The sequence below is a fragment of the Malaya genurostris genome, chromosome 3 (genome assembly GCF_030247185.1).
Source record: "Malaya genurostris strain Urasoe2022 chromosome 3, Malgen_1.1, whole genome shotgun sequence".
Taxonomy (NCBI): Eukaryota; Metazoa; Arthropoda; class Insecta; order Diptera; family Culicidae; genus Malaya; species Malaya genurostris.
This window is the reverse complement of record NC_080572.1, coordinates 81,345,302-81,373,023: the sequence shown is the minus strand read 5'-3', so window position 1 is coordinate 81,373,023 and position 27,722 is coordinate 81,345,302. Positions and strand designations below refer to the sequence as shown.

Below are 27,722 nucleotides of genomic sequence, written 5' to 3'. Positions count from 1 at the left end.
TCTTTTTATTTTCGTTTTCAATTTCAGAAGTGCGCTCAGCCGCCGCACCGCACGTTCGAGATCCGAGCTACAGCTCCACCAGAAGGCACAGCAGTGAACAGCACAGCGCCAATTTCAGCAGGTATGCAGGTCCTTCCTCAATTGTTGCACCTCGTAAATTGACCCCTTTAATCGGTGTAATCAAGTCCACCGAAAAGAGGAATCTGGTCCCGGATAAAAACGTTTCAAACCTTCAACTCATTTTATTATTAAATCGTAAATTTATGATCTCACTTCACGCGAAACATTGGTGTCATATCGGATGGTTCCGCTTCGGACCCCGCGTTAAGCGCTACTAATGAGCCGTGTATAATGGGCGAGAAATACGAGAAGTCTCGTTTCTCGTCGATGTACATGTTTATTCAAATTCCTGAGCATCAGCGCCTTTTTCTAAACAGAAATAAAACATTTAAAAAATGGCAAACTCTCCATCGAGTTTATAAGCCCGGCTGGGGGTCTCGCATGGATCGTCGATGAACTGTATAAACACGAAGCTGCATTGGAATTGGTTTTAAAAAATCGATTTTCGCCCAACCTTACGCGAGAGGCGCTACAGGATGGGGCGAAAATGCCGGCAAGAGCATCGTGTTCGCGCGTCGTTTATGCACCCATAATCAACCGAGAAAATTATATCGTGCCAAAAATAAGGAACGCATAACAGTAGTATTATGTTTATATCTCAGTTAATGGTTCCTACTTTTGCGACCAACGTGAGTCTTTAGTTCAGGTATTGAAAAAAAACCCCGCTGGCTTACGGTCATCGTTACCGATGCTGGTATAGGGGACGTAGCAAGGTGACCATCAACACCATGCCGGTATAGTTTCGAGATGCTACCGACTCGCACGTGGCGGGTGAATTTCCCCCCAGACGACTTGCTACACGCTTAATTTTCTTTACCGAACTCAGTAATATTTTTACCGATTTTTACTCTGCTGAACGTACCGCAATCAGTTCAGTAATTTATTTATTGACGAACATTCCATAAAACTGAAGTTTGTTCGAGCTGTCATTTTTCACTATACTGATCAGTGATTTGTGATGAGGGTTCGGTAATATTATACTGTTTAGTCAGCACGGGAAGATAACCGAATGTATTCTCAAAAACAACCAATTAGTTCAGTTATTTGTACAGTTCAGTACAGTATGCAATCAATATTGAGTATTTACTTTAATGTTTGAAATTTCGGAAAACACACACCAAAACAATTGAAAATCAAATACATTTTGTTATTCATTTAATATGTAAATATTTTTCTATAAAATTAAATCCAAACTTCGTCGAAAACATTTCCCAGTTATTGTAAGCGTTCCGATTCCAAACAGTTTATCTGCAAGGTGACTTTTACAGTTAAACACTACAAAGCACTGGCACAACAATCCGAAGCAATACAGAATGTCACTCTTTACTGGAATTAAGTGATCACGCCAACAAATAGCTCCACCTTCAGTTTTATAAATTACATTTGAAAATCTGGATTTAATTCGGGAAACGGGTCATCAACCTGAAATAACACAGATTTAATATAAATTTAAATGTAATTTATAGATTCAAATGCTGGTCTTACAAACTAGTTATCGTATGATCGAGCCCCGACCTGGAGAGATTCGTAGTGTCAGTAGAATCGTAGTACCAGCCATGCGATGGTTCTGTACACTCTGAATCGGATGCGAAATCTGTTGAAACAGAAGGTCAAATTCCACTACAGGAATGTAATACCAAGGCTTTGCTTTATATTTTTAAATTAATAGTGATTGCGAATATGTAAAAAACATGCTGTCCAAGTATTTCTACATAACCGAAAATTGCCTTCCGACAGAAAAAAACAAGTGATTGCATCCGTCTATTATAAAGATGAAATGTTGTAGAAAGAATTATATTACTTACTGAATAGTTGCAATAACGAAGCAACCAGACATTGAATTTTGTTCAAAATTGACTCACTTTGTTAAAATTCAACTAAAATAAAAAATGGCGTGCTAGGTGTTTGCGCATAACCATTGGATTCGGCCATTTTTACCGAACGATTCGTTGAAAGTTGATAAACTGCTGATCGTTCCGTAATATTTCTGTCAAATTTACCGAATTATTTCAAAGTGCAAACTGTTCGGTACAAAATAACCAAGTTTTCGGTACATGTATTGTAGACAACCGAATTTCGGGAAAAATTTATGCGGAATACGTAAATTTTTATAAGAATAGCGTACAATTCGGTTATTTAGATCAAAGTAATCATTATCGAACTGAAAATCCGAAAATAAGTATGTATGTCTGCCAGAGTTTTTGCTGGCATTCTGCCAGAATTCCGGCAAGAGTCTGGCAATAATGCAATAACCGTTTCCGACAGAGAATTTCGCCTAGCGGTTTTTACCGGCTCTGTTTCTGCCGTATTCTTGTCATACAAGACCGTTTTGAATCGGTTCTACATTTTTAGCACCTTTGATTTTAGTTTTTCCATAAGAAGTACATATGAAAGGCAGTAACATAGCTTCCTCACTACCAAACATAGTAGGTAATATTTTAATCTCAATGTTCCTCGTCTCAGGACTCGTTTTTATGTTCGTATGTACATGCAGAATTGACAAATATCAACGTACGTTCAAAAAAAAGAAGGAAAAGTGAATCATATGTCGTTTTCGTTTTTAAATTGCACTACACTGGTGTAGCGAAAGCTGCACTGAAACCGTTCGTTTTTACCAATTGCACTACACCAGTGCTACACTTTTTCTGCACCGATACCACTGGTGTAGCACTCATCAAAAGTTTGGTGTAGCTCTGTGCAATGGAATCGTGTATTGTAGTCAATGGTTACTGTTTATGTTTTCGTCATTTTTGTTCGTTTATTCATGCCTCAGTGTAGCACTGCACCGGTGTAGTGCAAATTAAAAACGAAAACGCCAATAGTGTCTTACGTGCGGCGAGAGCCTGAGCAATTTTGACAGCAGCCGGAATGCAGCTAGGCTTCTGCCGGTAATAGATTGCACCGGTTTCAAAAGCTACTTTTTCATGTATTGACCATCCGCACTAGGAATAGAGCGTTTCCAGTTAGTAACAGCTGAAGATTACTTACGTATCTAATTCTGGGTGTGCCTTTTACCGACGTTTTTAATAGACACTTTATACTTTTCTACTGGAACTGTCATTATGGAGTATAGGGTAACGGCTCCCTATTTCATCTGAGCTCCTATTTTCATCTCATCCCTTAACCTCATTATTTTGAACATGAATAATATCTTACAACATTCCTGAACCAAACTGTAAAATGTTTAAAATGATTATTCAAGCTGTTGTCACACTTTCTCATTGGAAGAAATGTTTTTAAATTCTTCGGTGATCGTTTTTTGCATTTAAAACAAACTCACTTTTCAATTTAGGACACAGAGACAAATTTTCTCATAATGTTACAAAAAAAATTGTTTTTCTTCTTCAAATTATCATCAACAAGTACTTTTTTGGTATCCGTGACATTAGTTTAATTATAGTGTTGATATTTATATTTCAATAAAACTGTTTCGGCTTCGAATATTACCAGAAAGAGCGTGTTAAATACTAATGAAATAACCATTGTGGCAAATCTAGTAGCACTGGTTTCTTTCCGCTAAAGACTGTCCCAGAAAGTATGGACGCACTTTGATTTCGCTGTAAATAATTCACAAGTGTTAGATATTCAAATTTTATTCGATATACTGATGATATTAGACTACAACAACAGAATATTATTCTCAACATTTGCTACTTAGCTATTGTAGACTAGCTGGCGCACCTTTTCGACACTTTTTTCCAATCTTTTTCGAGCTGTTGAATGGTTTCGGCTACCAAGACATGCTTCCTAAGATGTGCCTTCGTTAATGCCCAAAATTCCTCAATTGGTCGAAGTTGCGGGCAATTTGGTGGATTCATGTCTTTTGAGACAAAAGTGACATTTTTGGTAGTATACCATTCTACACGGAAAAGCCAGCGATCGCAAAACAACCAAAATATTAGTTGTTTTTCTGATTTTAATTGGTTAAAATTTGGTACAACTAATCGGCTGTTGTTTTAACTAATCTGTCATTTTTGATTTATCGTGCTGGCAGCTTGGCAACGACACCTAACAAGTAATGAAACGTTTCAGTTGAGCAATTCCAAACACCCTAAGCGAACAATGAAACGTTTCAATAAAATGTCACTTGTGCAATTGAGCAAAGACACAATCCCAACAAAGTTACTTGTATGCATGAAAGCAAAAAAAATGTCTCAGTTGTTTCAACCAATTATTCAGTTATTTGAACTTAAGATGCCAATTGCAATAAATATTTTTTACTGTTAGCCTCTTCGGGGGGCAGCTTCCACTGCTTGAACAACGAAATTTTACCTAATTAACTGCTTATATCTTTATCACTAAACTCACAAAGGATATGGAAATGAACCAAAAGATTACAATTCTCAAAAGGGAGCTCACCAGAAAAATGGTCCCAGGGAACTAGGAAATTGGCAGAATGGCTCGCTGGTAAACCTAATGCTACAAAAACACTTCCAAGAAAATACAAATAGTACCACTTCACTTTAGCAGCAAATTTTTAAGCGTCAGGCGGTTTTTAATAACATTGACATGAACTGTCCTAGAATACATTACTCTCAGATGAAATTGAAACATTTATACTGTAAGAATATCTATTTAACTCATGGAAAACTTGTTTTACAATTAACTGTTATATTCTTCTGCATACTTTCACTACCAATACGTAACTAACATAAATGACGTTCATTTACCATTGAAAATTTTCAATATGAAACGCTTCTGGTGAAATGAAGAGGTTTTTTGTTCTTCCTTTTGCTGTCTTCGTTCTCCGCCAAGTGACAGCATTTGAATACAACAATTTCGGTTATCTGAATGGTTATGTCAAAATCAACAGATATGTTAGTTAAATCAACAACATTTTAGTTGAAACAACCAAGGCGTCAAACATTTCGTCGTCCATGATTATGCAGTTCAAATTTCCAGCAAGAATCGAATTGTACAGCTTTCGAACCCTCTTCCTGATCGATGCTTCTTGTTTCGGACTACGTTTTGGTTGTTTCTGCTTCTTATAGGTTGGAAGATTCAAACGTTCTTTAGCACGAAGAACATTTGACTTCGAAGTGCCCACTTTTTTTAACAACAATCCGAACTAAAACCTCCTTCTTTTGCTCGAACGCCTTCAGTATACGTTTATCCAACTGAGGGTTAGCAGGACCTTTTTTCGACCCGTTTTTGGTTTATCCTCAAAGGTGTTATCCTCACCGAACTTCCTGATTGCATTTTGCACGGCTTTTTCACTTACTCCTTCCATTTTTGCTATCTTTCTCAGTGACAGTCCGCGTTCTGTGCTCCATTTGTACAAAGTCCACGCATTTCAAAACAAACTAATGAAAACGAATAAACAACTGCACAAGTGGTTAGAGAAGAGTGTAAACAACAGGACGCAGTCATAAAAATTGACAGATTCTGAACCATTGCGAAATGGCAGCGGTTTTTGGTTGCGTCCATACTTTTTGGGACAGTCTTTATATGTCAAAATACCGCTGTTAAGTGTGTGTGTGTGTGTGTGTGTGTGTGTGTGTGTGTGTGTGTGTGTGTGTGTGTGTGCTTCATCGATTGTGCACAGAGATGCCAGATACTTTCATAGAAAATATGTATCTGTTCCATCTGTTTTCACTGATAAAATGAATCAGTTCAAATTGGTTTAAAATTTTAATATAAATGTTAATATAAAAGTTCAGTGTTCACCATCAAATATTTGAACAAAAGATTTCCATTTTAACATGTGATTTGTCCGTTTATTACTAAACTTTTAAAGAAGTACTGTAATCAAATACTAACAGATACTCAGAGAGAAAAGTGTAACTTTTTACTTCTTACTTTTTATGAACCTTTTCAAATCTGTATGAAATATAGCAAATCTGTATAAAATCTGCACTCTGATTTGAATAAGTATGCGAACGCAAAAATCTATACAATACAGATAAATCTGAATAAATGGCATCTCTGGTTCTGCATTTTGTTTTTAGAAGGGCTATTGTCTAAATAATAACAATTCTTTTTTTTGCCTTTCTCTTATATAAAGGTTATGCAATCACTGTGAAAACCGAGTTTTGAACCGAGGCCTGGAGGACCCAGTTTCATATACCATTCGACTCAGTTCGTCGAGTACGCAAAATGTCTGTGTGTGTGTGTGTATGTGCGTTTGTGTGCATGTAACGTTTTTTTGCACTAACTTTTCTCGGAGATGGCTGAACCGATTTCCATAAACTTAGATTCAAATGAAAGGTCTTGAGGTCCCATAGAACATTCCTGAATATTATTTGGATCCGACTTCCGGTTCGGGAGTTATGGGGTAAAATGTGCAAAAAAAAAAGAAAATATGTGTTCTAACTTTTCTCATAGATGGCGCGACCGATTTTCACAAATTTAGGTTCAAATGAAAGGTCCTGTGGTCCCATGCGTAATTCCTGAACTTCATGCGGATCCGACTTCCGGATTCGGAAATATAGGGTAAAGAGTGTTAAAAATTGTATACCATCACTGAAAATGGGGAAAAACCTTAAAAAAATTCAAAATCGACCTCAAATCTTTTCCGATTGATAGTACTTATCAGTAGACGGTTAAACAAACCGATTTCGGTTATTCTTTTAAGAATCGAAGAAAATTATGTTGAAGAATACCACAGTATTATATATGATAGTATGATTGATATGAGAAAGGCATCATTAAACCACTAGGTGGATTAAAACAGGTTTTTTGTTTTAAATTCTCCAAATTAACTGCGCAGAAAAATTTTACATTTAAAACGAAAGGTTACGGAAACGATTCAAAAAATTTTAAACGTCGAAATGATTCCAAACTGTTTCTAAAAATATCGTGTGTTGTCTCATAGTTGGCATTAGGCCCTTTTCAAGACAAATTCTGACATTTTAAACCTGAGAGTGTAATAGTGCAATATTTTGGTTTTGATTACTGTCGTCATTGCTAATTTATGGGATGAACAAAGGACCAACGATATGATGAATATAAAACCTTTGATATGAATTAGGAGCACAGTGGTGAACATATCAGAAGTGTTTTTAGCTGATTTTTTGAACATTATTTTAATTTCCAAGGAATGTGAATCAATTCCCAGTGTGGAGCAAGGCGATTTAAGCTAAATTAGGTTTTTAAGGTAACGTCCTTACAAATGAGATGAAATAGGGAGCCCTTACCCTACAAATAAAATTAGTGACTGTGCCCCGAAAAAGGTTATTGTATTACGTTTCTTCACGTTTACTGTCATGTTATTTCTGTAACACATGTCTCAGACCTTCTAAATATTTATATAACACAACAATCCACAAGACTTGTGATGATGCCATAAATTCCGAGATCGCTTACATTTCTACTCTAAATGACGACAATTCACTGCATGTAACGCACAGCCGATTCGTGGAGAAAGGAAAACAACCCTATTTTTCGGTTTTTTCAGTGCATTTTATTTACGGTACCTTTCCAATGGTGAACAAATTTCGAAAATCGGTTCACTATCAACAAAGTTATGACTCGGTAAAGTTGAAGTGTTCAATGTTTTCTATGCCACGTTTATGCCAAAGGAAAGAAAATAGGAAGCATAGGATGCTGGTCTTACAAGCCAGTTGTCGTTTGTTCGAGCCCCGACCTGGAAGGATAGTACTAGCCATGCAATGATTCTGTACACTAAGAATCGGCTGCGAAGTCTGTTGGAACAGAAAGGCCAAATTCCACCAAAGGAATGTAATGCCAAGACTTTGCTAGATAGGGCATATTTGACGCGTGAAAAAAACCTGGAACGGGAAAAATCAAATTTTCATTGGTTTTCCTTTACCAATCGTCTCCTACTAAGTTTTTGAATCAATCTACGAACTTCACAAAATTCGAGGGTGTGAAATTTATTGAAATTCGTTGAAAAACAGCTTAACTATGACAGCTCGAAGATTCCGTTGAAACTTTTTTTCAGGATTGATATTTGGAGTGTTAATATGAATCCAAAACAGTTATCATCACCTTGAAGGTCTAAAAAAAATAAAATTCTTCGTACTGTTAGAAAAACCATTTGCAATCTAAAATTCGACTCTTTATGACACGCAACACTTCGGTTAACTGACGCCACTGGTTAGTTAGAAGGAACAATCTTGACAATCCAGCGTGCTACTACTGAAAACAAAAGAATCTGAAAAAGGGGTGCTAATGCGACGAATAATGAATTGAACCGACATCTGATGGTAATAAATAAGATTCATTTGTGTGAAACACCCAGTATTCATTCGATAAGCTCATCAAACGATCTGCCATCAGATACTGAGCACTGCTTTTTCACAGGTTCGAACAGAATATGTTTGTTACCGAGCTTCAATTGCCGGGAAACGTCTCGAATTAGCCAAGACCATTGATCAAGATGATCAGTCACTACTGTCTACGAGGAACAGTGCGCAGGTGCATGATGTTAACTGAAAAGAGCAATTTAACGATAGATTTTTATCCAAATCACAGACGATCACATAAAAAAACTTGGAGGCAATCAAGATATATGCTAATCCGACCAGACCCGCATCATATTGGTCCGCATCTGTTTGTAAACATTCACCGGTCTGCGCACGTAGCCACTGTGTTTTACATACTCCCCAGGCGCGCCGTTGGAGTTGCAATAAAAATTAATTAATCGACATTGCTATTGAACATTGAATTTATTTTATGCTAATTTCTCCGTCGTATTGATTTCACATCGAACCCCCGAAGAAAACTGTACAATTGAAACATACTGAAATGAACACACAGTTCTAATCAAAACCCCGTTGAATTTCGTTTAAACTCTGGCTTCAACTTGGATTGTGAAGCCCATAACTTGCCCGTTTTATCCGAGAAACACTTAGCGGGTGACAGTTTTATCTCGGAGGTCGCTCTGCAATGAACCGTGATATCTCAATCACGGAAACGTATCTCGGCATGTTGCTGTCAGTCGGCGGTATGCACTAAGTTTCAAATTCGAATATCGCGCTACTCCGTTCGGACAGCTCGGCAGCGCCAGTTGACCGGATGTTTTGCCTGAATAAGATTAATTCTTGCAGATAATCGTACCTGTTTCATAATTACTCTTTCGAAGATGGGTGTGGAACAGAGAGTGAGAGATACCGTATCCGTGTCTGTATTAATAGTCCTGTTCGCACCATCATCGAACTGGCCTATCTGGTAGCGACCGGGCGGATAAGTTGATCGGTATAACTAAGACATTATACTGGTTGATTAGGTTACGATTCAATTAATCAATTTAATTGCTGTATTCCTCTTCTCGGGGTTGGTACTGCGCATGACTTAAGGCCTTGTCTTGAGTAGTTGTTTCGTTGTAATGTGGTGTGTCACAATTTACAAAGTGCACTTACTACTTACTGCTGACTGACGAATTAATCAGTACGAAATGACAAATTCATAATATCTGAACTAGTTCAGTATTGACAGTAATCGGATATGAAATTATTTTGGACAGATTAAAAGTAGGTCGACAAAGCTGTATAACGTGCAACTTGAGACCCCACCATGCGGTCATTTACCTTTTATACAGAACTCCTATCTCTTGCTCCACGCGGTGCCGGGTGGAGTGCGAGCAACCTTAGTAAAAATCGGGTAACCAATCCCGGTGGGAGCTATGGTCGTATACTGACAGGAAAGTGAACAACGAGCTTCAGTTTCTCTATGTTAGAAGGCGGCTTAAAAAAGCGTCTGACCTGGAGCGGGCGGCGGAAGACGCGGTATCGCGTCAGCAATAACAAAGGTGACAGCCCTCATCACCAGTGTTGCGCTCATATTATGCAAATAATTCTCTCTCGTGTACCATCAATACATCTAAAACTCCCGTGTGAGTGTGCTCCCCATGGTTATTTCCATCTTTTATTTTGTTATCGCAGTGCTCTTCTGTGAGTGACGATGGAACACCGAGCACTCCTATCGTGCATATTCTACCGCTCATTCTTTCGTTGGCCAACTCGTCGGCGTGCACATTCTTACTGACACTGTTCCTAATAAATACTCGCAATCTTGCTCCCATTCAAAATTTTGCTCCCACTCGTACTCTTATACCGTTTTTTCTATGCGCGGAGGATTAATATGTAATCTGATCAAGCTCGATCATGCTGTGATTAGTAGCAATTATAATGGTAATAAAAAAAAAAGCAATAACAAAGCATGTTTCATGCAGCAGTTTCAAAAATATTCACACTTAACTTGAATTTAATACACAGAAGTAACAGGAGCGCAGTACTCGGCTAGAGAGTAACACAAACAAGCTTTCAATCCAGCCCGGTGGCAAGAATAGAGCGTCCTACCAAGTGCTATTTTAGACAACACATCGGAAGTTCGGCGAGCAATCCGACATAGTTTGAAATATATTTATTACTCCTGCTGACTCTCACTCGAGAATGTGCTGCTTGCACTGGGTTCTTACTCTATTAGCAACACTGCCCATCACGAGACTTGGCTGGGCCCTGGTAAGGCGACATACCGAAGTAAAACAAAACAACACCAATAAAAGAAAAACGTTTCTGAAGTAGTCATTCATTATAAATGCAAAATTGATTAATCAGTTTCTCTGAGATTATATGCTAAAACAGTTTAGTATTCTACTTTTACAGCCATAAGTTTTCACTGTATTGAATATTCCTTTTTCAATTCATTTGTTTATAATTGAATCCGTGAGCAAATTGGTAAAGTTTATAAAAAGTTGTTCTTCAGAGTAGAACAGAGATTCTGCAAACAAAATTTAGCCGGTACCAAAAAATAACTCGACTTTCGATACTCTTTTTTTTTATTCAATAATATAATATATTTTTAGGCACACTGCTTAAACTCTAAGATGCCAAGGGTATTAATCTTAATTAACGACTAATTTAAAACTAGTATAGTATCATTAGATTATGTCGTCTCGGATTTTCGAAAATCCAGCTTTCAGCTGGCGATCAGCAGTGGTCGGTGAATTGAATATTGCATGAGTCTTCCAGATGGTGTTGTTAAATATCCGCGGGAAACACCCCCAGGCTACGAAGGCCCGGCGGGTGGCCCGCATGCTGGTCATCGACGGGAGCGGTATTCCGTAGTCGGTGATGGTGATGTTACGGAAGAGAATGAAAAAAAGTAAATATTGTGGAAAGCGAGGTAAAAAGAGTGTAAGGAAACAAAATGTCTGAAAACTGCAGAGATCTAATTAGTTGCCATCGAGATGGTGAAGAGACGGGGAAAGGGGGAACGAAAAAGTTAGTGACAAAAAAAAGATCTTGTTAGTTCCAATGAAGATGGTGGTAATCACTAAAGCATTAGCTAAACCAAAAAAAGAACACACTATTTTTTTGTGAATGTTATTTTCGTTACACATATTCGCACATCACCATTCAAAACGAATCGATTTTACAGCTCTCGACTTTACACCGTCGATGCTTGGCCAGTCTATTGTATTTCTGACATTCCAAAAATACCGATTTTTAGTCTGTTGTTTAGATTTGGACAATTGATATTTCATCAGAGCCTAATATAATTCTGTGTGACGCAGTTCTGGGCAGTTGGAAAGGTTACCCTCTTTCTGTATGTAATGCACATCAAGATAAAACATATTCAGTGTTTTTTTTCCTTTTTGCGATATTCTCCTAACCAGAGATCATTTTTTTGTAGAAACAGACAATGAAAATTATAGAATGATAGTACTCAAGGGAGAGCAAGGATGTGAAAATATAGAACGAAAAAGAGAGACGTGACAGAGGGTCATTTAAGCAAGCAGAAATCTTCTAGTAACTTAACTTTTACCTTCTACCAGAGGAGTTGGGCTTAGGCATCTGAACAATGCGAATCACCCAAGTCTCTGGTATGTCGAAAAGTAGTGATAAAGGTCTTTTACCATTTACTATCCGAACCGGCAAAAAGAAAAGTTACCAGAAGTTGTCACTTTCTACTTGCGACGGCATTCTCACACACAATGAGTTCTTCACTGCATGGATGACTTGGGTGATTCGCATTGTTCAGATGCCTAAGCCCAACTCCTCTGGTAGAAGGTAAAAGTTAAGTTACTAGAAGATTTCTGCTTGCTTAAATGACCCTCTGTCACGTCTCTCTTTTCCGTTCTATATTTTCACATCCTTGCTCTCCCTTGAGTACTATCATTCTATAATTTTCATTGTCTGTTTCTACAAAAAAATGATCTCTGGTTAGGAGAATATCGCAAAAAGGAAAAAAGAAATATTGACTACTAAACTTAGTAGTTAAAAAAAGAAAAAGAGTACATATTCAGTGTATTAGCATGAAGCCAAATCTTGCCAAAACAAGTGCGGCGAGTGCTGAGACTCTCGAGAAACAGTGCGAACCTGCACTCCGGAAAACACTTCTTCGATCATTCTCCAAGGTATACTTCTTCGTTCACAGTTTCGTTTGCGTCAAAATTTGAACTTTTTCAACCACTGCCGAAGTGATAGACATTTGATCTACGAACTTGAACAATGGTTCAATACTAGCATTCCAATGAACCTGGGTTTGTTCAGCCACCTATGAGAATATTGAGTGTTAAAAAACAATGCGTTTTGTCGGTTACGGGAGTGGGAAAAGTCCATTTGAAATTCATCAAATGCGCGTAAAAACCCATCATCTTTTTAACATTTTACATATTTGTTTATATAATTACAATTCAAAAACATTGGCCCAACGAAAAAAGGTACAAACGTTGTCAAGTGCTAAAAAATAGCTAAGTTCTACTTAGCTACTATTTGAGTCTCTTAAGCCTATTATTGAAAACAACACTAGATACACAAAAGTCAAAAAAGGTCGTACACACTATTGAAAACATTGCACATTGCCCTAATCGGTTGGTTCTGACCATACTCCGTTCTTCGTAAGTCGAGTCGCAAGAAATTCCGCGCTCTTAGCGTTCTTGGAGGAACATTAATACATATTTGCGAGAGAATCTAAGGAGTATCAATTTGTCCATTCAGTAATTTCGCTATAAATACAGCTCGGAGTATATTTCGTCGTTTGTCTAGTGTGTCCATGTCGAGCAAACGACAGCGCTCAATGTATGGTGGAAGCTCTGACAGATAACGCCATGGCAGAGATCTAAGAGCAAATCGTAGGAATCGTGATTGTACTGCTTCAATTCTATTGACCCAAACACTGGCGTAAGGACACCAAATATGCACTGAGGCTTCAAGGGTAGACCGTACTAACGCGTAATATAACGCTCGCAAGCAGTATGGATCAGTAAACTCTTTGGCGATCCTCATGATGAAACCTAGATTTCATTTTGCCTGAGCAATTATATGCGAGTAGTGATGTCTAAAGGAGAGCTGAGAATCAAGAAGCACACCCAGATCTTTGAAAACAGTTACTCTTTCAAGTGTTTCCCCAGAAATAGTGTAGTTCCAGACTATCGGGTTTTTTCTTGAGTGTGAAAAAAATCACAGAACATTTGGACACACTTATAGTTAACAGGTAGAGATTCCACCATTCACAAAAATTGTTTAGATGCTGCTGAAGTTCCATGCAATCAGCTGTCGATTGCACAACAAGAAACAGTTTAAAATCGTCCGCGTACATAATTCTGCATCCTGGTGGAATGAAAAAAGAAAATAATGAAAACAGCAATGGCCCGAGATTGCTTCCTTGAGGAACACCTGATTCGTTAATGAAGTTGTGTGACTGGACATTTCCTAGCTTCACTGATAAAACTCGGCCTACTGTATCTATCTGTGTATCTATCTGTGATCCAGTTTCAATGTTCTTAATACAAAGGGAACAAAATTGTGTCAAGATAGTGATTGTAGATCTGCCTGGATAAAAACCATGCTGATCATTAAAGATACATGTCTTTGTTTCACGAAATAAAACGTTCCCCACTAAAATCTTCAACAGCTTTGATCCAGCACGGAGAGAAGTTATACCTCGGTAATTTGCAATATTTTGTTTGTCTCCTTTTTTGAAGACCGGGAACATGTACGATTTTTTCCAGTATGCAGAAAACTGCATGCTGACTGCGACAATGATTGGTTGAAAACTAATCTAAGGGCTTGCAACCAATGCTCTTCAACATCTTTTCAATACTATAGACGGAATTCCATCTGGCCCAGCTGATGTTGAGGATTTCAACTTACTTATTGCCGCCATAATATCCTCATCAGAAAATCGAATGTTTGCAATATTTATCACATTATATGGAACGTTTTGAAGGCATCGTTCCATCTGAGTTGAATTAGCCGAGTCTGTATTGAATACTCTCGAGAAGTGTTGTGCGAATAAGTTGCAGGTGCCTCTTAGAGTGTTTCAAGGAACATGCTGGAAGGAAGTCCGTTTTCTTTGCGTTTGCCATTAACAAAAGACCACCATTTCTTAGGATTTCGTTTCAGATTGGATTGAGTTTTTTGTATGTGCTTAGAGTAGATATAGCGGTTGTACGACCGATAATTGTTACTAGCTTGAGCAAAATCCCTCCTTGTTATTGGGTTTCGTCGATTGGAATAGTGCCGAAGTGCAGCTGTTCGTAACCTTTTAAGCTCACGTAGGTTTCTATTGCCCCAAGGTGGCTTTGGACGAGGGCGGGGTGCGGGAATATGTACTAAGAAAAGGTCACACAAAACACAGAAAAATTTGCCTACAGCTGTATCCACGTCAACAGCATCCAGTAGAGAATCCCAGTCGATAACACACAGTGTATTATTGAGTCCGGAAAAGCCAGTCTTCGAAATGTTGAACAGCGTATCTTCAGACACATCGTCAAACCGCACAAGCCGAGGACAAGTAAAAGTGACAGAAAGCTGAGGATGATTTGCATGAACGGCTACTAAAGGCTCAAATGCTTCAGCTGTGATGCAATTCCTTGAAATTTCCTCGTTTACGAAAAGCAGGTCTAGTGTACGGTTGCGCATGTTAGTAACAGTGTTTTTTGCACCATGTTCAGTAGCGACATTCCATCCAGCAAGGAAACGTTCGGCCTTGTCCAGGTTGATCCAGATGGATCAGGGATAACAAAACCGGAAGAAGTTTCTATCCAAACTAGACCTGGTTGGTTATAGTTCCCAAACAGTAAACGCACTGTGCTAGGATCTATAGATTGAGCGACGTCGTGTGCGGAATCAATATGACTTTGAATAACTGCAACTTTATCGGCAGAATCGGGGGGGATATATACCACACCTACACATATGTCAGTATTATGGCTGCGAATGTTTACCCAAAGCTGTTCAAGAGCATGATTCAGAACAGATTTACGTTTGGACGAAAGCCGGTTGGAGACAGCGATAAGCACACCACCGTCGCGGTTTTTCCGGTATTTACTGGATCCCTATCGTTACGGTACACCGGTACATCGAGCCAAATAATTGAAGTGAATTAATTTCACTATTCAGCCACGTTTCAGTTAACACAATTACATCATATTCCACATCAGAAGATGCAGTAAACAGACAACAAGTGACAGCCATTTGATCTTCGAACTTGATCTATGGTCCAATAGTAGCTTTCAAACGTTTAAGTTTAAGCTTATTTAAATCAGTTCAGCCATCTCTCTTCAAACATCTCTTTAAAAGGTGCACGCGCACACCAGAGTTGCCATTTTATAATCTGTGTTTCAGCTTGAAAAATCTGTGTACCATCTGTATTGCATACTTTCGATCATAATCTGTGAATATCTGTGAAACACATTTTGAAAATCTGCCATTTTTATGATATACCTTATGATCAAAAAAGAACCGGAATTTTCATTTTAAAATTCCCGCGCTTGTCCAATCGGTAAACTTTTATTCTCTCAACGTTGGCAACACTTTTATACACATTCTGTCAAATTTTGACGCATATCATACGATTAGTTTTTGTTTGGCGTCTATACAAAAAAGTTGTAAAAATTTTCGTGTGGCGATTTTTATAATGGATAAAAATTTAGAACAACGTGCGTGTATCAAATCTTGTGTTGCAAATGAATTTAAGTGTTCCGAAACGTTGAAAATGTTAGAAAAGGCCTTTGGTGAATCGTGTCTAGGAAAAACACAGGCATACGAGTGGTATAAACGCTTCAAAGGTGGTCGTACAAGCTTGGATCATGATGAGATCCCTGGCCGCCCAAAAACATCTGTTACTGAAGAAAATATTGAATCGTCGAAGCAAATCGTGTTGCAAAATCGTTCTGTACCGATTAAAGTGATTGCTGTGTTGTTGGGCATCTCTTATGGATCAGCCGAACACATTTTAACTGATGTTTTGGGTTTGAAACGCGTCGCTTCTCGGCTGGTGCCAAAAAAGCTGAATTTCATTCAAAAACAGCGTTGGTTGTGTCGCAGTTTTTGGCCAAAAACTCAACCAATATCATCAACCAAGCACCGTACTCTCCAGATGTGGCCCCGTGTGACTTCTTCCTTTTCCCCAGACTCAAATTGCCATTGCGGGGAACGCGTTTTGAGACCATAGAGACCATAAAAGAGAATTCGCTGCGTGAACTAAAGGCCATACCTTCGGCGGCCTATAAAACTTATATGGAAAATTGGATCAAGCGTTGGCATGTATGTATTGCCGCAGGAGGAGAGTACTTTGAAGGCGATAATAAAGAAATTTATTAAAAATTGAAATTTTGCGTTTTGCCTTTCTCATATAGAAAGGTTATGCAATCACTTGAAAAACCGACTAGTAAAAATTGGCCCGGAGGGCCAAGTGTCATATACCATTCGACTCAGTTCATCGAGCTGAGCAATGTCTGTGTGTGTGTGTATGTGTGTGTGTATATGTGTGTATGTGTCAAATAATATCACTAGGTTTTCTCGGAGATGGCTGAACCGATTTTGACAAACTTAGATTCAAATGAGAGGTCTTCTGGCCCCATACGGAATTCCTGATTTTCATCCGGATCCGACTTCCGGTTCCGGAGTTATAGGGTAAAGTGTGTTCAATATTGTACACCGTCACTTGAACCGGCGAAACAAAAAACGTAAAAAATTTCCTAAACTGGTCTCAAAACTACACAAATCGATAGTCATTATCAGTAGGCAACTAAACAAACCGATTCCGGCTATCCTGGTTCCCGGTATCCGGTCCCGGAAGTGTTCAATATTGTACACCGTTACTTAAAATATTTTCGGATGCAACAAACATTTAAATCGTAATTTAGAATGCGATGACAGAAATGTATAAAATCTTCAAAATTTGAATAAAAACTAGAAGAGTTTGTGTGTCATGTTAGTTGGTGGCCGTACGAACCAACTTTGATTATACCGGTTCTCGGGTTCTCCGGTGCCGGAAGTGCATATAATAGTGAACCCACTTCGTTTTCTTAAGGATGACCTACGCAATCAAAGCACTGTTTTATTCTGTATTTTATGCACAAACAATCTCTTGGTTTCTTTCAAAAATCGAAGAGAAAATTTTTGAATAGAATACCACAATATTATATGTACATGAGAAAGGCATCATTACACCATTAGGTGGATTAAAACATGTTTTTTAATAAAATTCCGTTTCTTTTTTTATCATAAGGTATTCATAAAAAATCTATAAAAATCTGTGAATTTGGATAAAATCTGTGTTCTGTGACACAGAATCTGCGTGGCAAAATAGGCGAGAAAATCTGTGGGTTTACAGAAAAATCTGTAAATTTGATTTCTGTTTGAACAGACTTCACAGCCGATTCATAGTGTACAGAACCAATACATATGACCATGGTTCTACGATCCTATTGACACTAAAAATCTTTTCGGGTCGAGGCTCAAACAAACGAAAATCTGGCAGCTCCACCAGCAATGGCTATGAGGTGTTTTGCAAAATCGACAAGAGATTTTAAATGACTAGTGTCTCGTCGAGCTTCAGTAAAAACTGTTTGAAATCTTGGCAAACAGATTTGCTAGTTACGGCAAACAGATTTGCTAATGACGCTTAATATTTTGCCAAACTTCGGCAAAAAACGCGCTTTATCAAAATATTACATTACCGAATTTCAGAGAAAAAACATGTGGATTACTGAACAATCAGTCAAATGTCGTGTCGCCGATCTAGTTCGGTATTTCATTATGCCGAGCTCGAGAATCTGTTCTAAATGTGGATTGTGATTTTAAACATACGAGACAAGTTTTTGACGCCATTAATGTACAATTTACAGTTTTCGAGTTACCACGATTTGAAGAAGGTGCATACAAAAATAGTTACGCCCCTGTTAAACATCAGTCTGGAGTCGAATTGGTTTCTCCATCCGTGCAAAACAATTAGTTTGCCAATCTGAAAGCGCGTGTGAAGTTTCTTTCAAAATGAAAAATGTCGATCCTGATATTGCCATCATTTCTGCTGTTAATTTATGGAACTGCTTATTTGTAAAATACTAAAATCTGACTTGAAATTTTCATTTGAAGAGATCAGATTTCACGGTATCGAATTATAACCACACTTTTTATAGCTGTCTTTTGGAAAGAATTTTCAAAATGTGAAATATATACAAAATAAAGTCAAGTCAGGGCTCTAAGTGAATAGATTTGGAATTTTAGATTGTGTTCCAACAGAGCCGATTCATCATTGAACAGGAAAATTGCATGGTTAGTGCACTACTACCCTACTGAACAACTAAGAATCCATCTAACTCGGCTCTCGATCATACGACTATTGGCTTTGCAATCTAGCACCTTTTACTCTTAACAACTGAACCGCTTACACATTATATGAACAATCAAAGTAATTAAATCAAACGTTTGTTTGAAGCACATTCAACACTTTTCTAAATCTCGCACTATTACTTGGATATCCCAAATAGCTTTCTAAGTCGTTCGCTGCCCTAAATATGGGTGCGACTCTCATGTTCATTTCTATTGCGAATCGTTTCAATAAAATCCTACTTTGTTTCCAACAGCATGTCACCCAATCTCGTTCAAAACGACAATTGGTACCTATCTTCACTTCAAAGAGCCGAAAAGCGATGAACAACGTTGAAATACCACTTTTCAATATGCACTAATTCACCACCTCAGTCTAGATATCTGTAGAGCAATTAATTTGCATAATAATCAATATTTATTTACACCGTCCGACAACTCGCCCGAGTCATTTGCAACGAGTCTTTATGAGCTCGACTGAAGCTAAAGAGAAAATTACTTTATTTAGGGGTAGTGTTGCGATAGTGAAGTTAGCATAGAATAAAATTTCCATTCAACAGACTCCACTTTCATTATAACAAGCAAAAATCAAGTATGTCCCATCAATGATACACTGACCCCAATTCCAGCAATGGACTTTCCAACTGCACGCATGCACCTCATCAAACAAACACCGTAGTCGTTTACGGTGTCCTCCTACGAACCCGACCAGGTCACACACCGAGCGGTACTTTGTTTGGTCTCGAAGCCCAGTCGGTGTGTCAATATGTAGCTCATTGAGAAAGGACATTTATGTGTCGAACCCACACGGAAGGCAACCGTCTCCACCCCAGTCACAACAGGCCCGGATTACAAATGTAAACAAGCAGACATTCGATTCGATCGTCTTCCGTTCGCACGCCTCGCGCAATAATGATCGATTTATAAACACATTGATGTGGGATAGATATTTTCCTTCCTGTGCTGCTTTTTCGAATCCAGGAACACTTCCGACCCAAGAAAATGAACATTTAATTGCAAACTTTGCAGCCCACTAAACGAAGTTCAAATTGCTGTATAATTCCACATCGCCCGGTGCTATTATTTATGTAGGTTTAGTGAGCAAAATTGAATCGTTAATACTTATTGAAAGATTTGCCGGATCGATCGGGGTAAGCAAATGAAGACGTGTAATTATTCCTTCAACGTTTACAGCACGGTAACCAGGTGCTAACTGAGCTCTGATTTTAATGATGATGAATTAATGGCTGTCTGTGAAAATTGTGTTGTATTGTCTTAGAAATAACAACCTTAATTCTCAAAAAGTCAACACACGTGAATTGAGAGGAAATCGTTACAAAAATTCCTGTAGAAATAATGCCAAAATCAGCTTTTTGGTAAAAAATATTAGTTGGTTTCCTGAGTCTAGCTAATCTTTTTAAATTTGCCAATCAAACATGCTGTCAGTTTTTCACGAAGGCTTACTCCATTTTCATTCAGCTGTTGCTCTAGTTGAGGAGGAAGTAAGGGATAGTTTGAATCAAAAAACACTTTTTTTGTAAATTTTTACGGAGAAACAGCTTAAGCAAATTTATTCTTTTTACATTATAAAGCATCATTTAAAGAATATCTAGTTAAATTTCCGTATATTAATATTGAAAAATATAGCGGTAACAGAGCATTCCCCATAACCTCTTTTGAGAATCAAGTTGCGCGATGAAAACGTTAACTCGGCGTAGAATTATCTGAAATCAAAAATGTTCTTAAATTTACTTAAAGTACGAGTTATTTTTGCAGTTTGATTTCCCGTAACATTCTGCTTCTGGTAGGAAAGGGCAGACTATCAATACAACCTTCACAGGGTCTGTAGCTGACGATGCCCAGCCAGTGACTGACACCAGTAGAGAAGGTGACAAGCGATTATAAATACACTCTCATACTCAGTGCTTGTGCTGAAAATAGGTATAAAGCGAAAAGACTAGTGTTTGATGAACAGAGAAGATGTTTGGAAGTATGCGAGTGATGGCCAGGATGTAGACCATGTTCGATGCACGTTCTATCATGCCTAACCGTGTTTTAGAGTTGTGTCTATTACAAGGTTCAGGGTGGCGAAATGGTAGCGCGTATGCACGGAAAGCATACCCCCCCTTTTCTTTCGTTCGCTCTTTCCAAACATAAAGAGCAAAACCACTCAAAACATAAACAGCAACCACTCAACAGTGTCGATCAATAAGCTGAAATTAAGTAATTTGGGTCCAATTTGAAATTGAGTCAGTACGACTCAAACGTTAAGTAAATATAACTTACTATTCAGTAGATATCCCAAGCAACCCGAAGTTTTACAATTAGACCATTCCTTGCTGCTTAAAAGTACACGCGAAACTTTAGAGAACTTGAAAATACAGAACAAATTCTGCGTGAACTTTCTCGAGAACCGAAACGAATATACTCGAGTTTATCACAATTCGTTGATTGGAAGTCGAGTAATCTGCATAATTACGTACAGAAGACGTAATAAAACAGATACGCATTTCGCATGTTAATTACATTCTTCTTCAGTGATACTGTTTAAAAATCTGGCAACAGACTTAGTAACAGTATCTCTGAAGAAGAATGTAATTAACATCCGAAACACGTATCTGTATTTTTACATCTGTTATACTTCGTATAGTGGCGTGTGTAATATTAATTGAATTCTCACTAAGAATATGTTTCTTCCGACTCTTACTAAGAATATGTTTCTTCCGAATGGAGAGCTTTCTTCTTCATCTTCTTCTTCCGTCTGGTTGGCGTCACCGCACTTAAGATGACGTCGATTGATGGTACAGCGACTTAGGTTATATTGCCAGTTAATTTTCATTTATAGTCCAATGGACTTACTTTTCAATAGACTTCATGCGAAAATCTCTCTGGCTACGTCGAGCACAATACAACGTGCTCACCCGTTGAGAGATTCAATGAAAGTGAATGGATAGCTTTTCTTACTCTCCTCATTGACAGTTTGATGTGAACATTTCATAATGTCACATACACGAATGAGAGGTTCTCTTTGTTTACTTTCTGTTCTGTTAATAACTCCTTAATTTTCACGTTAACCTACAAAATATTCATGCAGAATGAAAGTAAATATTTCCAGCTTTGTTACAGTATCAGATATGTAACGAACAATTGCATAATAACGCAGATATAGTCGAAAGAGAAAGTAAACAAAGAGAATCTGTCAATTGTTTTTAGGCCCTTTTGAAATGTTTACGTCCTCTACTCTGATCAAAATATGCTTATCTTGGAACCTGTTCCACCCCACATTATCAGATCCGAATGAATACCGAATCAATTCCGAATCGGCGAGAAATTTACATTCGGAATTCCATGAGGAAACCATAATGAATTCCGAATAAATTCCAACTCCAGTGCAACAACCGATTCCGAATAACTTTCGCCTACAACCAGTTGATTCGAAAATCTGTCAGAATTGAGTGGAATGATGCAGACTGAATTCTCGGTTGATTTTCCAGAAGGCCGTAACAGCAAGTGACAGTTTCTCTTAGTTTACTTTCTCTTCTTTTAATTACCAAGCGGTTTACACGTTTATCACCTAACTCTTTGCATAGAATGATGCTCGAAACGTTCGACTTCCAAACAGAACTGTGAAATCCAAGAAAATCTATTTAGATCACATCACAATAATCGAAAGAGAGAATGAACAAAGAGAAACTGTCACTTGCTGTTACGGCCTTCTGGAAAATCAACCGAGAATGGTCAATTCGTTTTATTTTTATCCACGTTATTTCACGTTTTCGTGCTGATTTTCAACAATAAGGTCCACCTTAGTCAGCATCATTCATTCCTCTAGCTCACGATGTAAAATACCCTGGTGATCACGTTTTTCTATGTGTTAGTGCGGTTGTCATTTTATTTTGGAATAACAGAGAGACGTGAAGAAGAAAAAACATAAACAAATGACGTTCCGGGAGTTGCTTTTATGAAAATATTCAGAGTTGGTTCTGTTTGCGAAAATATTGACAGTGAAATGCGGTGTTTTGTTCCGGGATGTTTCAATCGTTTTCATCATCTGCATCACAGCACAATCACTCCATTATCCATGATAACTGTAATAGATACCACAGTGCGATCTGCCAAATCCTTCCTCCAACGAAATGAACAGAATCGGATGTGTGTAAAATTTTCTATATTTCGACGTTACCTTGCAAGCCCTTGAAGAAAAAATGTCCAGATTTTCAATTAGTGCCAAAGATTCGCCAGGCTGCGCGACAACTGGAGTAACTTAGAAGTGAAATCCCGATCTGAACTGGTCGTTTGTTTATGTTTACATGCTTGAATCCCGGCGCGCCATACTTAATTTCGTGAGAAAATTACCAACACAACCAAAACTGTCTTATTACGCCACCAGTGTATTTTACGTCGTGCCTTTAGCTGGAGTGTATAGCAAAGATGCCATTTATACAGATTTATCTGTATTATACAGATTTTTACATGCGCATACAGATTTAATACAGAGTAAAGATTTCTTACAGATTTCTTAAATTTAATACAGATTTATACAGATTTCACCAAAAGTATTAAGGAAAAAAATAAACTATCTATTAGTATTTGATTGCAATGACGAGATAGACGTTTAGGAATCAATGTACAAATCACTTTTCAAAATATATATTTTTTGTGCAGATATTTAATGAAGAACACTGAAATCCATTTATATTAAAATTTGTAACTAAACTGAACTTAAAAGTTAGACAAGTCTTGGCATCATTAAACATTATTGCCAGACTGACAGTTGTATTACCTGACTTGACGTTGCATATTGGGTTTTGGAAATCCATCTCAACTTATGAGAAAACATTTTCAAATTAGACAAGTATATGGCACCATAATTCAATTATTGTTGATAGGAAAAAACTATAAAATTTCGTCGATGAATATAATATAAGATTGAAATTTAATCTACCACTCTATAACCATAATCTATTGGAATAACACCTTTTAACATAATTGTATTGTAGAAATTTCATTTTATTAGCGAATACAGATAAATACAGATATTTTATACGAATCAATACAGATTTTCTATGAAAATATCTGGCATCTCTGGTGTATAGTGAAATAGCGTAAGTCGCCTGACTTTTACACTAACACATTCCACAATGGCGTCGTAAATGAAATAACATTTGGAAATAACGTATCTGTTTTTCGACAATCTGCGGTTTAATTTTTTATATTTAAATAAATAAAATAAATTTTGCTAGTATTTCTTGACATTAATAAAATAATTATGATGATAAGTCACTATGGTTTAGTATAAGTATAATTTTTCTCTTTTTATCAAAAGAAGGTTTAAAAGTAGTTCATCACATTTCAATGAACAATTAACGTGAAGTAATTTATTCTACTGAATCTTGAATAACAATACTACTAATTTGCAAACCAATATTCAATCTATGGTTCCCTTATCTTTATCCGAATCGTTAGAAGTTCATCCAATGATAACAAATACTCCTACACATGGCTACTAGCAGACCCTGTCAGCTTGAAGCGATCTCAATCTTCAGTTCAGCAACTCAAGGCGTCTCATTCAACATGTCATGTCAATTGTATGGGTGCGCAGCCCTGCTATTTTGGCGCGTACGAATTCGACATTTCTCTCCCCTACTTCTATGTATGAGATTCGATGCGGACTCACCTGAGGGCGAAATGCTCGCAAAAAAGGATGTTATTTGTTCGGGAAATGTGAGAGCTGGATATCTTGTTAATATGATGTCTTTGCTACTAATTCTTTGCGTGTTCATTGATACAACTAAATACTCTTTAGTCACACACCACATTTCTAAAAACACTTCATTTCTAACTCTATCAATTACTATTACTAGTTATCTTTTCAGAACAAAGAGAAAGCGTTGGGCAGAGTGAATTAAAAGATAGAAAAATTATAAAATACGCATGTTTGTAGATTTATGATGGGTGTTATGGATGAGTTTGTTGCTATGCAGCGCTTTTAGAAAAAAAACGCATTATTTGCATTTCATTCATGAGTTCTTGCGTGAGTCACAATATGAAAATTACGCTCCTTTTGAATATATTGCTGGAGCCATACACAGTAACCATAAATAACGTAATGAAGTACTGGTTTCTCTTGTAGACTTTTTGTTTCGTAATTCATTGCACCCGTATTGTTTAGGTACACTAGCGCCGTTCTGAATTCAGTGGAACACAGGCTCATTTATGTCAGGTTGTGTATGGGTTGATTTCAATAAACTAAACTTACGTAAATCGCATTACATCTATAACTTTTTGTTATGTCAATGAAACTCAATTATTAAATATAGCTTACCTCTTAGTGTATGTTTAAATGGGCCTCTTGGAATTTAGTTATTTCAACTAAGAAGATGTTACTCTAAGGATCGCAATTGAATGAAAATCACTCAAAATTGGGTAGTTTTTGAATAATCTCAATTTCTTTTATTTTCTATGTCTCTCAAGTGTCCTCCAATTTAATAATGAGATTATCAAATTATGATAGTATCTCAAAACGGTTCGGTTTTGAGAAAGACGTGCTTTAGATATAATTTGTCGGCTGCTCGGCCATCCATGGAAGTTGACCATCAATGTAAACGTCCCTCTCTGAGCAGCCTAGATAGCCGTGTAGTGTCGGTAGCGGTTTCCCAACTGGCTAAGAATAACGCTACGGTCCACCTGTACCGGTGGTATAAGTCCACCAAACAGGTAAGCCGTGTGGCATCCGGCGGAATTATTTTTTTACCAAGAATTGATCCACTGGTTTCCTGTTCCATGTCGTAAAAGGCCACAAAAATAGGAACTCCTAAGCCAAGGTGTATTTCCGTGCCGATGGCTGAATGGCTGCAGGAGGTTAAACAATGCAGTCGTGAACGGAATATCTTGGGGTGTTCCCTTACTGTGTTAAGCGAAGCTCTGGCACAGTGGACGACTTCTTTCTTCGCAACTCGTGGGATTTAAATGATAATAACATTTCAAAAAATCCTTACATGGTTCGCTATAGGCGATTATAAGCCAATATATTTGGTTTCTTGTAGTTGTTGTACGGTTGGTGCTGGAGGTGGAATGTTCGTTACTCTAATTTATAATGGTTAGAGTGGCACAAATCAATCTTCAGCATAAACGTACAGCAACTATGAATCTATCCAGACTTCTTCAAGAAGGTAAAGCTTCTATAGCTTTGGTTCAAGAACAAGTCTTAGCTCATTTCTTCTTAAAACAGTGGAACGCATAGTCGATCACTATATCAGGAATGTTAGTCTGGGCGTGCAACCGCTACATGGAATGCAACATGCTTACCAGCGTGGAAAGTCCACTACAACCCTGTTACATGATGTTGTGTACAACATTGAAAAAGCTTTCTCACAAAAGCAATCTTGCTTGGGAGTTTTCCTAGATATTGAAGGTGCCTTTGATAACGTGTCTTTCAATTCAGTTCGGTTTTGAGAAAGACGTGCTTTAGATATAATTTGGAGGGACAATAAATAGAGATACAGTTTCAGAGAGAAAACAAATTAATAGATATACAAGTAAAAGCCATCTATCCTAACAAACTGATACAAAAAAATACATTGAACATGCTTTATTAGGGGAGAGGTGGGTAATAGCGCGCGATGCATATTAGTGCGCATCTCTTTGTGAGCTACTGTTAATGTTCACCACTATTTACTTGCAATAAACATTGATATTTGGCCCTGTTAACTTCATTCGTAGATATTTCACTTTCCCTGTTAATTTCTTTTCAATACAGCATATTTAAATATGAAATCTGTCTTTAAAAAATAAGCTTCATATTTATCTCTAATAGAATCACGTTTTTCTGGGTTTAGTAAAAAATTTTCGACAAAAACATAGTTATTATACTCGATGATTATCCGAGTATTACGGAAAATTCTAGTATTCGAGTATTACGGAAGAATAATTGTGCGCATAATTGTGTGCTACTGTGCACTATTACCTTACCCTTGCGCACTATTAGGAACAAAACACGATCATTTTTTGGCTTTCGTGCTCGTAAGCAACATCCTAATTATAATCGTTCATTTGAGGATATTATAAAGCAAGATTTCAAGTTTCTGTAGACGTGTTTGCGATCTTGAAAAAGTAATATTTTATTTGTAATACTACAAAAACCTTAGGGGCGCACTAATCGCCACGTCTTCCCTAATCACCATTGCGTACAATTTTGCATGCATGGCTTATCATCATATGTAAATTCGAACGCACGAGATGTCTTAGGTGTTTCCTGAGACAATCGCAGTGCTTCTAAAAACCAATTGTTTCTTGGTAATTACTTTTTAAAAATGTCAGTTAAATTTCTAACACATATTGAAAACTGTTATTGTATATATATAATTATTTTGATTTAAACTACTTACAGTAATAAATGCTGGAAGAACATTACTCCCATATACCATTCGACTCAGTTCGTCGAGATCAGCGAATGCGTGTGTGACAAATAATTTCACTCAATTTTCTCGGAGATGGCTGAGCCGTTTCCTACAAACTCAGATTCATATGAAAAGTAGTATACTCCCAAACAAGGTTCCTGAATTACGTTTGGATCCGACGTCTGGTTCCGGAACTACAGGATGATATGTGAAACGAAATTAAAATAATGCAACTCATTTTTCTCGTAGATGGCTGAATCGATCCAAGATTCAAATGAAATGTAAAAACCATCTATGATTCAAATGAGAGGTCTTAAAATCCTATAAAACTTCTTACTTTTTAGTCAGATTCGACTTCCGGTTTAGGAGATTCAAGGTGATGAGTATAAAAATGTTCATTTCACATAAATTAAGGCCAAACCGTGCACAGTCTTCAACAAAAATTCAAATTAAAGGACTTATTGTTAATTTTATCCAATTCTGGAATGACAGAAAGATGGGTTTTTAAAATTCATACAGATATAGAAGATGTAAATTGTTTGGCGGATTAATTTATGGCCATACGAATCTATTTGGGTTATACTAGTTCCTGAATACCGGCTTTGGAAGTACCCTAAATAATGACGAAAAACTCTAAAGTGGAACTTACTTCGACATCTCATGAAATGTTCAATCGATT

At 37.4% G+C, this 27,722-nt stretch overlaps 1 protein-coding gene across 5 annotated transcripts in view; it reads left to right on the top strand.

Moving 5' to 3' along the window:
• The window catches only part of LOC131434936 (uncharacterized), a 76,170-nt gene that overhangs the window by 45,785 nt on the left and 2,663 nt on the right, over nt 1-27,722 (top strand). For all 5 annotated transcript variants that reach the window (XM_058602236.1, XM_058602233.1, XM_058602234.1 and 2 more), the window contains exon 3: nt 28-121. In XM_058602236.1, the coding sequence (XP_058458219.1) occupies nt 28-121 (94 nt within the window). The remainder of the gene's footprint in view (nt 1-27; nt 122-27,722) is intronic.